Source organism: Ailuropoda melanoleuca, chromosome 9, assembly GCF_002007445.2.
Source record: "Ailuropoda melanoleuca isolate Jingjing chromosome 9, ASM200744v2, whole genome shotgun sequence".
Lineage (NCBI taxonomy): Eukaryota > Metazoa > Chordata > Mammalia > Carnivora > Ursidae > Ailuropoda > Ailuropoda melanoleuca.
This window is the reverse complement of record NC_048226.1, coordinates 56101808-56117328: the sequence shown is the minus strand read 5'-3', so window position 1 is coordinate 56117328 and position 15521 is coordinate 56101808. Positions and strand designations below refer to the sequence as shown.

Sequence of the window (15521 nt, the reverse complement as noted above, 5' to 3'; positions counted from 1 at the left end):
GTTAAACTGAACACCCCCCCCAAGTAACTTTACACTATTTTGTTTGGATGTATCACATATATTTTGTTAATGATTGAAAATAGGCTATATTTAACAAGGTGGAGCAAAAAGGACAGCACTGTTTTATTTCAGAGAATCCATGAACATCCTTTTCAACAATATGGGCAGAAAAATTCAGAAATTATGATTTATATACATTTTTATTTTTAAAAATATTTTAATTACAATGGATAAAGGGAAGAAGATACAATTCAAGAGAATGTTTGGATATTGCTGGGGCACAAGTTTTTTTAATCATTAATATAATTGGCACAGGACTTTTTGTGGCCCCCAAAAGGGTACTGAAGTACTCTTGCATGAATGTGGGGCTCTCCCTGTGTATTTGGGCTGCCTGCACCTTGTTTTCCATGATGACCACTCTCTGCTCAGCAGAGATGGGTATAACCTTCCCACACTGCGGAGCTCACTACTATTTTCTCAAAAGATGTTTCAGCAACTTGATCTCTTTTCTGAATCTCTGGACAGCTTTGTTTCTGGGGCCAGGGTTAGCTGCCAGCCAAGCCCTACCCCTTGCTGAGTATAGCATCGAGCCTTTTTATCCCAGCTGCTCTGCTCCAAAGCTGCCAAAGAAATGTCTGGCGCTAGCCATATTGTGGACTGTGGGCATTCTGAATTCTCGCGGTGCGAAAGAGGTGACTTGGCTTCAGACAGCCAGGCTAGTGCTGAAAATGGCCCCAGTCGGCCTTATTTCCCTGTGTGGAGTGGTACTGCTGGTGAGAGGAAGGAAGGAGGATGTAAAAGCTTTCAGAATTCTTTTGGTACTGAGTTTCCAGAAGCCTCCCAGTTTATAGAGTTTTCCAAGGATATTTTGCATTTTCAGGCGGGGGATGTTTTACATTTATAGCAGGTAATTACCAATTCATTGAGAAAGAAAATCTCAAGTCATGACTTATTGCATGCAATGTGAAATGTACATCTTTTTTATATACTTTGAATTTTATTTTAAATACATGATGATTCAGTGTTTATTCTTCTTTCTTACTTTCTAAATTGAGTCAGAATATGGCAGTCTTGCACTTATCTCCCAGTCTTAATGTTTTCCCCCATTCATTCAAAAGTGCTTATTTTATTGAATGATTTCTTTTTTTCAGCTTTCTTTTCTGGGCCCACAGATATGGGATCTCCACGCTAATCTAGTTTCCTTTCTGTTAATGGATGAATTCTGGGGTGGTGGACATGTTCCTCAGGAGTGATCCAATGCCAGACTGTGTTTGTGTTGTGAGTGGGTGTGATACACTTATGCTCTGAAGTATTTCTAAAGAGAAGAGAATCGTAAATATAATTACTCAAAGGCTGGATTTAACATTCTTCCCTTCAATGTCAAGACAAAAGGTTTCTCTCTTCATTTTTGAAATCAGCCTCTTCCCTTGGAGCCTATTCTTTTTTTTTTTTTTTTAAGATTATTTATTTATTTGACAGAGAGAGAGACAGCCAGTGAGAGAGGGAACACAAGCAGGGGGAGTGGGAGAGGAGGAAGCAGGCTCCCAGCAGAGGAGCCTGATGTGGGGCTCAATCCCAGGACTCTGGGATCACGCCGAGCCCAAGGCAGATGCTTAATGACTGAGCCACCCAGGTGCCCCCCTTGGACGCTATTCTTTCCCTCTCACTCCTCAGGGATTGTCCCTATTCGGTTATTTGATTTTTTTTTCAACTTTAATTTTTTTGCCAGTTCTTTTCCTTGACATGTCAACATGAAGTAGGCTCTACTCTTAAAACATATATTTCCTTTAATCATAGGACCCTCTGAGTCACTGATATGTCCATTATGCATTAAATAATTTGGTCAGCAAATATCTTTTTAAACACTGGCTATTTTCGAAACCCTATAGTAGTGCCTTAAGATGAATAAGATATATTCTTTACCCTAAAGAGGCTAACAGTCTAATGGAAAAGGCAATATCTAAATTTTTGTCTGACCTTTGCCACTTATGAGCTGTGGCAAGTATCTTCACCTCTCTGGACTTACTTTTTTTTTTTTTCTCCTTCATCTGAAAAATGGTCATTATGATTTAAAATCAGTATAATTCTGTGCTTATAAATAATGGGATGATGGTATTTAAAAGTGGTAATAAGAGAACAATGTGATTACTGTGAGAATTCAGTAGATGGTAAGATCACCTTTTGTTGTGTTATCAAAAAGGTGGCAATTTCACTGAACTCCAAAAATTCCAGCAGCAGGGCATCTAGGTGGCTCAGTAGATTAAGCATCTGTCTTCGGCTCAGGTCATGATCCCATGGTCCTGGGATCTAGCCTCGGCATCCGGGCTCCCTGCTCGGGCAGGAGCTTGCTTCTGCCTCTGCCTGCTGCTCCCCCTGCTTGTGCTCTCTCTTTCTTTGTCAAATAAATAAATACAATCTGAAAAAAAAAATCCAGTTGTAAAATAATATGAGTGAAGCTGTGGAAACCAGAAGTATGCAGGTGCAGATAAAACACAGCATGTAACCTTGGGTGATTGCAAAATGGTTTCCATCTGATGAGCTGGTTAATGGATAGGATTACTAAGGCAAGTATATAGAGAGAAGTAGAATAAAATGGCATAGGTTGGAGACAGATGACTGGAGAAGGCCAACTTTTAGGGGGTAGGTGGAGAAAGACAATGAAATGAAGAAGCCAGAAGAGGTTGAGAGAATTATAAAAGAAAATCACTCTATGCTCCAAAAAAGAGGGTGTAATCAACATGATGAAGGGCTTCAGAAGTTGAGGAATGTGAGGATTGAGTAGAAGCCATTTCACTAAGTCAGAAGTCATTGGTGAACTTTGGACATGAGAGGAAAGTCAGTCTGCATTGAGTTAAAAAGTGAAGTATTGAGAAAAGAAAGCCATGATATAAGATTATTCTTTTAAGCAGTTTGTGATTAAATGTACCACTGCAATTTGAGAGGCTAGCATAATTAGCTTGACTTTCCCTTTCTCGCTCACACTTCGTTGCTCTCTCTTATAAGGATAGAAGAGATATCTCTGGCTTCTGTTTTACTCATTTTGTTCCATTGCCAGAGATGTTTCACTGCTAGATAATTTTTCTCTGATGAAAATAGATTCACAAAATTTACTAACCTATAAACTATTACAGAACACTTCACAAGCAGCTGGCAGTAAGCAAAAGCTGGAGGAATTTCAGTGTATGCTAGGATTGTTAATTTACTTAATAACTTTAAGTATAGCTAACTTCTAAGTAACACTTTTACCTGTAAAATGGTGATATGTAGGCAGCTGACTAAGCATATTGTAGGAACATCTATCTTCTAATTTCAAGACCAAGGATATTCACTGTCTGGCTATTACAACCTTGAATTATGTTATGTTATGTTATATGATATTCCTTACTCTCTATAAATCTAACACATAATAAGAAAGAGTAAAAGGCCCAGAGGAAAGTGTAGTTAATCCTAAAAGTTGCCTTTTTGCTTGTTCAAAACCTTTGACTGAAAACCATAGTCATTAATAACTTATTAATGTGCTAAGCATTTGATTGGAATTTTATTGTCCCTATATTTTCCATTCTCCCCAATATACCAGTAAGGAAATGGAAACCTTGACAGTCAATAAATTGTCCAGAAGCCCACAACTAGTAAATGGTTCAGGCATTATTTAGCTGAGAACATTGGAATTCCTTACTCTTTAAGCATTTAATCAGCTCATATTAGTGTACATCATGGGCATTACATTCCACCTGTGGGCAGATGCAGATGAAACAGATTTGATGTATGTCAAAGGACAGATATTTATTAGTCAGAGGGATTAGGCTTTAAGTAACAGAAACCCACACACATTGGCTTAAACAATAAAAGAACTTGCTGGAAGAATAATGCTGTATTTCAAGGAAAACATGAGCAACTGGTCTTCAGGAGCAGCAAGAGTTTGGGAAACTCTAGGTCTTAAAAACTAGATTTATCAGCCACCTTTCTTTTTTGCTACTGTTATGTTGCTTTTTTCCTCTTTCTCTCAGTTTTGTTGACATTTGGCTCAAATTCTTAAGAGGAATCTTCTTGTATACTGGCAGTGATTGGCTTTCAGTCAGTCAGAGGTCTGTACTTGGGTCTATTACTGGTAGCCAGGGCACAGGGTCACCTTATATACACATAACTATAACGTTCAATTCTTTATGTCAGGGATAATTTTCAGAGAATGGCAAAATTGGGGAAAATGGTGTGACAAATGGAACAATATTTGAGAATAAGACTATCCTAGAAAATCCATTACCTATGATGCTAAATCATGACCTCTTTTCTTTTTTGCACTCAATACTGACATTAAAGGAAGGCAAAGAGCCTATAGGAAAAGAGAATTTATGACTGATTCTTGTACTCTTTTCATATATGCTATGAAAATGTGTACTAGGACAGTTTTGCTAGCCAAGGAGAGCTTCCTCTCTTATGTTCCCAGAAGAAGTTATGATTTCGCTGAGATCTGAAGGAAGAGTAAGTGTCAGCTCAGCAACTAGGAAAGGGAAGAACATTTCACATGGAGAATGGGTACAGGGGCTATGACACTTTTGAGAAACTGAAGATGGTCCCCTTTGCTATGACACAGATAGCAAAGGGAATCATCAAATTATCATATAATATATTCTCAAAACCCTTTATCTCTTTTCATATGGACATTTACCTCAGTCACTATTATCACTTTTATTTATGTGATTATTTAATTCATGCATAGCTCTTCTTGAGGTTAGGCTTCCTGTTTGTTTTTGTTCATGATCTTATTCCACTACCCAGACTAAATGCCTTGTATCTAATAGATGAGGCTGAAGACAGGTAGGCTCCAAACCACACAGGGTCCTATGGGCTCAGATTTGATTTTCATTCTTGTGACTTTCTTCAGAATTGTTACCATCTCTAAGGAAAATGAAGAAAATTTCCCCCCTTTTCTGCACTTATCACCGAGCTCTGAAAGGCCATAGTCGTGTAACAGTTCACTAATGTGCTTGTGTGTATGTGTGTGAATAAGTGTGGTGGTGGCCTGTGCATGTTGGAAGAATTCAGCCCAATAGTTAATGTATGAAGAAGTTTTAGAGATAAATTTAAGACACAATTTCTACCCATTGTGATTTTGCTCTTTTATGTGTTATAAGGGAGTTGAAGAAACCCAGAAAGACAATTCCATGATGTATATTTACTACATTACCTCTGGTGATTCATTTATCTACTGGCTAATATTTCCTACCTGACTGTTCTGACACCCATGGAAATTCTCTCTTCAGGTTTGTATGCAAGTGACTGAGGCAATAAATAATAATAAGGACAGTAGTGGTCATCAGTATCACTTTACCAGTCACACTGCTGTTTGTTTATCATTATCTTAAATAGAGAGTCAACTTCAAAAATAATGAAGGGGCCAAAGAGTATGATTTGGCTTAGGAAAGAGTTTTATAGTTAAGTATGATAATATGGAAAGCCATATTTCTGGTGATATGGAAAATATATATATATAATGCTGACATATGATACAGACAGGGTTCAAAATATTTGTATTCCTTTCATGATCTTTCCTCACCAGAGTGACACTATGTAATCAGTGCTTAGGTCTATTAAAACTTCCACCACATTGATTTTCTAAATGTTCTTCTACATGAGATAAAGAATGATGAACTTGAAATATGGGATATTGTTAGTTAAAAGAGTAGATGTTAATGGCAATTGATGGATGCAATTAATAGTATTAATAGGTAATATAATGTTGTTTATTATAAATGACTCTAAAATTTATGGTGGCAAAGGGGCGCTGAACATATTGGAAATATGAAATAAAGTTCTGAGATAAACTAACATCCAGTACCATTAGGACTAATCTCTCTTGAATAGCTATTACAGCTTTGGTATATCTTTGAGGCACTGGAGGTAAATCCAAGAGAGGTTTAATGTAAGAGTCCTAATACACTTTGCCTCCATTCTTGCATTACTGCCATGCAAGAAGCTGCCATATGCATGGTACCAGTGTTGATTCACGATGGTCTAGCTCTCTTAGGGACCTGTGAACTAGATATGATCAAGATTCTGAGCATTTGTGGAAACAAACCAAATGCTAAATTGCATAAGAACAAGTAGTGATTTATTAACTACTTTGATTATGTAAAGAATAAATTTACAAAATTAATTATGGGTGTGGTCAGGACTGCTGATCAGCTGACCCAGACGTTATGGTTCACTGAACCTGGAATCTGTTATGACTGCCAATGCTATGGTCATACTGGTGGTTAAAAACTACTGTTATCTCCTCTGGTATGTCTTGATAGTTGCAGCAATTTTATGGGTGGCACAATTGTTCCACATGTGTGGAAGACCCATGAAGTGTTTTGACCATGATGCTTGTAATTTGGTTTGTAATGCTAACTCTTCTAGGCATATAATCCTTAAACTGTGTTTAGATTTTGAAATAATTTTCTTGAATTCAAATATCCATCTTTTATTATATTAGGAATTTAAATTAAGAAAATAATCAGAGAGGGGGGCCTGGGTGGCTCAGACGGTTGAGCGACTGCCTGTGGCCCAGGTCATGATCCCGCAGTCCCAGGATTGAGTCCCACAGCTGGCTCCCTGCTCAGTGGAGAATCTGCTTCTCCCTCTGACCCTCCCCCTCTTGTGCTATCTCTCTCTCACTCTCTCTCTCAAATAAATAAATAAGATCTTTTTTTAAAAAAAGAAAATAATCAGAGCTATACACAAAAAATGTATGCATAGGAACAACCATCATAGCATTACATATGAGACAAAAAATTAAGGATCACCAAAGTATCCAGTAAATTTGAAATAAATAATTGATGGAACTCCATATAATAGACCATTCTGAGCTTTTTCAAAGATCATATTGTTATGAATATTTAAAGTAAAGGGACAATGTTTATAATGTAACAATGACAGAAAGGCAGGATCTACATTATGATATAAAACAGAAAATAAATAATTAATGGTGGGGATCTGCTAGAATGATATTGTGGGTGATTTTTGTTTTATTCTTCTCTGGATTTCCCAAATTTTCTTTAATGAACTGCAAAATTTATATAGTGAAAGAGAGAAATTACAACGAAAGGAAATAATTCCTAAATTAAGGAAATTTAAGGATTAAGGAGTAAATATTTTCAATCAAATTGGTGTATTTAAAAGACATGAAAAGTTCCAAAGGAACATAGAATTATATAAGATATGGTGTGAATTGGGTGCTACATTTTCTTTGATGAACACTGAAAAAAATTATACCAAGTTGTGATACATATTAGATTCTGTAGTTTATATGGAGAAAGAGCCAGTGCTATTAATCATGCAGTGTTTTTGCTTGTATCAGTGTTAGAGCTCTGAACTGTTCCTTTGCTGATTGTTCTCTTAGAAGAAAAAAATAGCCATAATTTTGAATAAGTTTCATAACCCAATGGGAAGGATGTCTCTCTAGAATGAGGTGTGTGGAAATGTCATAATGAGAAACCCTGGTTCCTGGCTTTTCCAGCTTGAGGATTTTAATGTTATTGAAGTCCTGCGAAAACACTGCTGACAAGGGTGCTCCCATTTAGTGTTCTTGAAAGTTCCATGTTATCATTAAAACTAGAGAATATTGGCATGGGAAGAGAGAAATCTTTTTTAAAATTTTTATTTATTTATTTATTTTAAAGATTTTATTTATTTATTTGACAGAGAGAAAGGCAGCCAGCAAACACAAGCAGGGGGAGTGGGAGAGAAAGAGGCAGGCTCCCAGGGGAGTAGCCAGATGCAGGGCTCAATCCCAGGACCCCGAAGACAGACGCTTAACGCTTAACGACTGAGCCACCTAGGTGCCCCCCTTTTTTAAAATTTAAATTCAATTAATTAACGTACAATGTATTATTTGTTTCAAGGGTACAGCTCTGTGATTCATCAGTCTTATATAATACCCAATGCTCATTACAACACATACCCTCCCCAATGTCCATCACCCAGTTACCCCACCACCCCCACCTGGGAAGAGACAATCTAAAACTAAATTGTATGGGACCAGAGGCTAGGAAGGTTTCCCTGACCTGAAACAGCCTGCAGGTAGCTAGCCAACCAAATATGGTTAGAAATTTTGAAAGGAAAGTGAAAATGTCAGAATCACTTACTGGTGAGTTGGTACAATTATTTTTGGAGGGTAATTTTGTAATATCTTGCTTATCTAAAAATGTATTACCTTTTGACTCATAGTCCCACTTCTAAGAATTTACTTTAAGGGGAGAATTGCACAACTACCAAGACCTGAAGGCACAAGCATGTCCATTAAAATACATCTTGTGTTAGCAAAAAATGGAAAACAACTTAAAAATACAATTGCTAAATAATTTAATTTACAGTTGTATAATAGAATATTGAGAATTCTTTAAAATACTTAGATGGATGCATATGTACTAATATGATCAAGATATACTGGAAAGTAAAAAAAAAAAAAGCAAGCCCTAAGTGTGCCTGAGCAGACACACACACACACACACACACACACACACACACACCCTACATACCTCTCACGATGCTTATATATGCATAGGAAATTTCTGAAAGAATATTCAAAAAGATGATAACAGTAGTTATATCTGGGGGTGCATGAATGAAGGGTTGGTGAGGAGAGAGACATTTACTTTTTACTTTATGTTCTTCAGTATTATTTATTTCACTTTTTACCAAAAAGATATATAAAGAAATTTTAAAAGAAAATAAATGGCATGAGGAAAAGAATAAAAAGAGAAAAAAATGATTTGTGGAATAGAGATAAAGATTAGTAGCAGAGTTAAACTAGAACTTCATCTAATTATAGCCAACTTGGTTTGTAGAGTGTACAACAGGAAATCGAAGGAGAACAAGGGCTTCACTACTGGAAAGAAGTATTTCTGAAATGTGTTTGAAAATGGAAAATGTGTGGAGGTATGGGTGTCCAGGAGGAACAATCGATAATAGCTTATTTGAAATGAACAATAAGTGAGGCAGGAAATACTTTAAAACAAGACTCAACATTATAGGATAGCACTGGAGAAAAAAGTGAAAATAGCACTTAAGGCTGTTTAAAATGGATTCAAGAGTAAAGATATTTAAGAACAAGAACCATTGATGATAATTTAATTTTGTCATATTGAAAAAGTTTTACTATTTTGTTATAAGACATTTTGTTGATGTCCCAGAGGCAACGTTGGCACCAGAGCAAAGCCCCAGAGGACACGTACTCCCAAGGATACTGGGTCTTGATGTATTCATTCCATTGAAAAACCGAGAACTTATTTCCCTGTATCTGAATGATCTGTCCTAGCTTATGTCTATATAATATGAATTGGACTCAGATTCTCATAGACAATGGATGCATTTCTTCATCAACACCATTTTTGTCTACTGACTTATACTGAAATAGTGTTTATAAGATCTCTTCACCTTTAAGTAAGAAAATCAGAATATTCCCTAAGGTTGGTCAACAGGAGGGTTTCTCAATCTCAGCACTAGATTCTGGACCATACAATGTTTTGTTGTGGACGGCTTCCTGGCCTTGCAGGATGTTTAGCAGCATCCTTGGCCTCAACCCACTAGCTGTCGGTTGTAACCTCCTACCTCCCCAGTTGTGACAACCAAAAAATGCCTCCAGATATTGCCAAGTGACCCCTGAGGAGCAAAATCACTTCCTGTTGAGAACCATTGGTCTATAGTTTAGACAAGCACCCAAATGTCATTAGTATTTTAATCTATGTGTAATTTGTTTTCTCTGTCTAAAGGGTTGATTTTTAAATTTCTATTAAGTATTTCAAATTGCACCATGATATAGGGCCTTTGTAAGGCTCATTTCTTTGTCAGCAACATTGCACTGTGCTCTTTTGACTCTGATTGCAACCATTAGCACTCTGTAAACTCATTTTAGAAAATCAGCATGCAATCATCGATTCAACCATCCATTTCACAAGTATTATTGAAAACTTAAATAGTAGTTTTTATAGAAAACAAATGAATGATGCTTGCCCTCAAGAAGTGAAGTTTCTGGACTGCTGGGGACGATGTGTGAGATGATAACCATTAATGATACAGTGCGATAGGGCTAAAATGGACATATGCATATGGTGTTAAGTCCATGTAAAATGGACTTTCCTTAATTCCCTTTTGAATTTCCTGCTTTCATTCAGGATTAATCTTTAAAGGTTTATCATTAGTTCTGGTTTTTAATACATTGTCTTTTGTGTGCTCTTATTTTTCTGTAGATGCTGTAGCTGTCACATGGACGGATAGTTTCCCCTCATTAACATGGGTTATTCCTTTTAGTATTTCTGCCTCAGTATTTAGCACCCTTCTGGTTAATGTATTTGAATCCTCAAGAGTGACATGTATGGCTGGCCAAGAGGGCCAACTGCCTTTGTTATTTAATATGCTTAGCCCTAACTCCTCTCCATTTATATCAGTGCTAGTACTCGTCATTATGGCATCTGTGGTTATTGTCTCTACAAACCTAATTGATCTGATAAACTATCTTTATTTTGTAGTTTCTATTTGGTCTGTATTGTCAATGATAGGAATACTAAAACTGAGATACAGGAGCCCAATCTACCTTGACCTTATAAGGTAAAAGTGAGTTTTCTAATTTTTTTCTTTGTGAAATAAAATATATCGGGTGTAACCGTATTTGAAGACTATATTCAGAACATCTGTGAGTAGACCTTTTCACTACTAGCAAACTGTGAAGTGCATAAAGGTAATCTGGTCTTAGTTTTCATTTTTATTGGGTAGATTTCACTCAGTCTAAAATCTCCTAGGTTCTATTAGGTTTACTAAAGAGAGGGTAGTCTTCTGGGTGGTTAGGTTATGAGCCTTTTGGCCAGAGATTATTTTGTTTACCAATGTAGCTCCCTACACACACAGTATCTTGCACATACAGGGTCAGATTTAGCAGGTGGGAAATAGAAGAGGCAAGTGCTGCTGCGGGGTCGTAAGTGATAGCATTTCCTGTCCTGAAACATCAACTAGATTTGACCACCAACAAATTCCATCCTTTCCACTTTACTTACTTTAAACTTATTTTTAGTCTGGATGAGGAAGATTTGCTTTTTTTGTTTTGTTTTGCTTTAGTTTTTGTTTTTTGTTTTCTTTACAGGAGAGCCCTTTAATCATTGAAAAGGAAATAAGCAAAAACTTGGCAGCATAAGGATACTATTGGAGAAAGGTGGCCTTGATGCTGATTATCAGAATAGTCCTGGTGGACTAGGCATCATGTTAAAAGCTTTGCTTGCATGATGACATTTAATCCTCTTAGTAAGACAAAAGGCGGGTACTACTCTTTTTTTCTTAAAAAGATTTTATTTATTTATTTACAGAGAGAAAGACAGTGACTGAGAGAGGGAATACAAGCAGGGGGAGTGGGAGAGGAAGAAGTAGGCTCCCAGTGGTTGTTACTTGGCCAGGTTCACACAGCATGGAGTAGAGCCAGGATTGAAATCTAGGCAGTCTCTTTGGAGTGTTTGCCTTTTAGCTCATACAAACACATATAAGAAATATATAAGAAATTTAAGAAAGAACACAGGGAAAGGGCACCTGGGTGGCTCAGTTGGTTAATCGTCTCTTAGTTATGACTCAGGTCATGGTCTTGGGGTTGTGAAATGGAGCCCTGTGTCACGCTCTGCACTCAGCGGGGAGTCTGCTTGGATTCTCTCCCTCCCCCTCTCGCTCCCCTTCTGCTTCTTCCCTTGCTTGTTCTTTCTCTCTCTCTCTCTAAAATAAGTAAATAAATCTTAGAAAGAAAGAAAGAAAGAAAGAAAGAAAGAAAGAAAGAAAGAAAGAAAAAAAAAGAAAAGAAAATAGGGAAAAAGAGAGCAATGTTNAAAGAAAGAAAGAAGAAAGAAAGAAAGAAAGAAAGAAAGAAAGAAAGAAAGAAAGAAAGAAAAAGAAAATAGGGAAAAAGAGAGCAATGTTCTAACTATCAACCTTGGTTGACTTAAAACCATCCTTCCTTTTTCAGTCCTCCCTTCTACTTCTTCCATCCAGCCATCCCCTAACTGTTGCATATTTGAGTATCAGTTATTGAGAAGCAACTATATTTTAAGTACCTTACTAGGTATTCTGGGTGCAGAAAGGAATAAGATGTGGCTCCTGCCTTTAGGCAGGGTATAATCTATCTGGACAGTCAGGTGAACCAAAAATCATGGTATGATTATTGCCACATGATGGCCTCCAGGTGTTCAGAAAATACATGGGGAAGGAGGAATCATCTTGTTATTTAACCTCCGATCCTCAGTTTCTTCAGATCTAAAAGGGAATAAATAATGCCTACCTCCTAGGAATGTGTAATGTATTAAATGAGCTAAGACATGCAAACAATCCAGAGTCTGACATTGATAGTTATCATGATGTATATTATTATTTGATACATATTTGCAACAAAAAGAAAGGCAAGAGCAACCATAAGTAGTTAATGCTTGTCTTGAAAGCCACATGAATGCTCTTTTCTTTTCCCTCAGTTATTTGATAATTGATATTGAGCTGTGAGATGGCAAGTTATCTTTCCCAGGGGTGTTTTACAAATTAAGAGGAGATTCCTTTTTTTTTTTTTTTTAATATAAACTCTACACCCAACATGGGGCTTGAACTCACCATCCTGAAATCAAGGGTCTCATGCTTTACTGACTGAATCAGCCAGGTGCCCCAAGAGGAAATTCTTAATAAATTCCATGAGGGAATAACCTTCTAATTAAAGGGTTTCATAAATACGAATATAGCTATATTTTGGGAGTATAGATTCATATCTATTTATTAAAGATGTATCAAAAGTGATTGCCTATTGAACTTTTTCCCTAGGTTGGGTAATGTTTGGTGCAGGACACTCAACAATCCTAATGCAGAGCAGGTACCAAGAGTAGGGCTTCAAATTTTTTGGCTAACACAAAAACAAAAAACCTACCAAAAATAGGGAGAATTATCTTGGCTAAAATTTTTTGTTTTGATTTTTTTTAATAGACTGAGCCTGTAAAGTTATAATATTTATGTGTCAATATCTGCCTGAATAACAGAGGGTCTGAGGATACTCTGTGTTTTTGACATGAATTTCCCACTGCCTAGGTATTTTCCCAGGAAAAATGTAACTTTCTTTGAGCCCTAGGAACTCCCTCTTCAGGAATTCATTCCATCTAGATCAGAAGATGGTTCTCTTACTATCACATGATCCTGATTATCTCCACTCATGGACAGTCAAACACGATGTTCGTTCCCTTCAACCAATAATACCCTGACAATGAAAGTCTTTAACATTCTAACTACTAAGCCAGATTTAGCTAAACTCAGATAATTTAGCCCATTTTCTGTCATTAGTTTATATCTTATTTTTTGTTTGTATAACTATGGAGATACGTTATATGGGTTTTCATATCTTATTGTTTAAATTTTGGCCTTTTTCAGGTGTCTTTTCCATTCCATTCCATTCCATTGGTAACAATGGCCATCAGCCTACGTTTGGTTTTGATCCCTTTGGTGAAGTCTCTACATATACATAATATCTACGTGTGTCTCTTTGTTCTCAGTGGACTTCTGTTTTACATACCTTTAATATATTTTAAATTGAGGCTGGTTTGGTTTGAGAAGCTAACATGCTATTTACAATTGCAGTTTAATATTTGCATCTTGATGTGTCTGAAGAACAGATGTCAGAAGCAGAAACTGTTAAAAAAAAAAAAGTAGCCTTTTAAACATGCCAAATGAAGAAAAAGATCAAGCACATGATGGAACGTTAATGATGAAATGCCCATGGTAACTTTCGGATGCCCATGATAGTACTTAGCTTTCAAACCCACGCAGAAATCATTGTGTAACTAAAGCTCTGTTTTGGTTTGCCTTGCTTGATACATTGATAATATTTTTCCCTCTTCCATTTTTTTTCTGCACCCCAACATTTTACTACTGAATTTGTAGTGACTTTGTGATAAAATTTAGCAATTAAAGTAAAAAAGCATTCTTTTCATCATTCTTGAATCCTTCTATTGGTGCTGATTTGAAGATAAAAGAGTAACACCTTTTGTCTTATTAGCTTTTCGCTACTAGTAGTATTTTTTCAACCTTAAAGTTTATTTTGAAGCATGGGTTTTAAGTTATTTTCCTTTGTACTCCTTCCTCTGAATTCTGGGGAGCCTTAGAGTAACAAGTTTACTATGTCTTCATTTGATTAAAATGTGACTTACTTACAACTATGTAGTTGTGTGTATAAAGTGTATGTAACTGATGGCAGAGTGGACAGTAACCCGGTCATGGCTGATTTTTCTCAGCTAATTCGTGTACCCTATTTTTTTTTTAAGATTTATTTATTTATTTGTGTATGTGTGTGAGAGAGAGTGAGTGAGCACAAGTGAGAGGGCAGAGGGAGAGGGAGAGAGACTCTCAGATCCATGCTGAGCGTGTGGAGCCTGACATGGGGCTTGATTTTACAACCCTGAGATCATGACCTGAGCCAAAACCAAGAGCTGGAAGTTTAACCAACTGTGCCACCCTTCCAAAACATTTCATAATAAGAAGCTGAAATGTGATTTCTATCCATCAAGTGAAATCCTCTTTCGTATTACATCCTTTCAGGTATTCAGTGATAGCTATCTCATGGATCTGAGTCTCCTCTTCTCCAGATTTAACAGCCCCCCTACCCCACCCAGTACTCAAGAGTTGCTGCTTTTGAAAACCTTGATTCCTTCACCCCTCCTTGTTAGGATCTTTTTATGTTAAGAAATCCTTAATTTTTTATGCTGTGAACAATGTAGACTTTCTAGATATGGTCTGATTGTGGCCGGGTAGAACACAGCTGTCATGGCCCTTGTTCTAGCCATTATAGTTTTGTTCACTGTTTTGGCACCAAAATCTTTCCTGTTAATTATGGCTTGAGACATGCCTACTCTAAGACTGTGTGGGATAGATACCCCCGTGCAAGTCTATCAGGTCAATAAAATTTCTCAGGGAAACTTTTGTTTCATAACAAAGTGACTAGAAATCGGCTGATGGTAGCAAAAGCCAGGGTTTTAACATTTGTCTTTCAAGGAAAATTGCAGCATGAATTTTATATAGTTTTATATATACATATATATTTATACAAATATATATTTACACATATTTATGTTTATATATAGGAAATAAGGCCTTCTAGAATGTTTGCATGGCAAATACAATAGCTTTCCAATTCCTTTTGTACCACTCCTGACCATGAGTGCTTTACTTTCTTGTCATGTTTTCTTTAAGTGGAGTTGGTTTTGAAGACAATCTGTCAAGAATTCCTTTGATGACATTAAGCAAGGGACTTATTTGCTATACTCTGAAGTGCAGTTAATGACACTTACCCATTTAACCCAAGTGTACTATGGAAATTAATAAGTTGTGTATGACTGTTCTTGAAGTTTAAAAGTGATCTCATCTCTATTGTGTAAATGGACCTTTGAGATGTTAACTCTTGTTTGCATCACAAAATCAGGGCAAAGCAGATGACATTTGAGGAATTTTCACTTCCTCTCTAGCCAGAGCAGGTTTAGAATAGCTCG

At 36.7% G+C, this 15521-nt stretch overlaps 1 protein-coding gene across 1 annotated transcript; it reads left to right on the top strand.

Moving 5' to 3' along the window:
- Positions 1-226: 226 nt before the first annotated feature.
- SLC7A13 (solute carrier family 7 member 13) lies at positions 227-13697 on the top strand. The gene is given in 10 exon segments (XM_002916902.4): positions 227-286; positions 288-798; positions 801-851; positions 854-907; positions 5132-5192; positions 5194-5261; positions 10230-10556; positions 10559-10587; positions 13411-13630; positions 13633-13697. Coding segments are annotated over 10 exon segments (1446 nt in total).
- The last annotated feature ends 1824 nt before the right edge of the window (positions 13698-15521 follow it).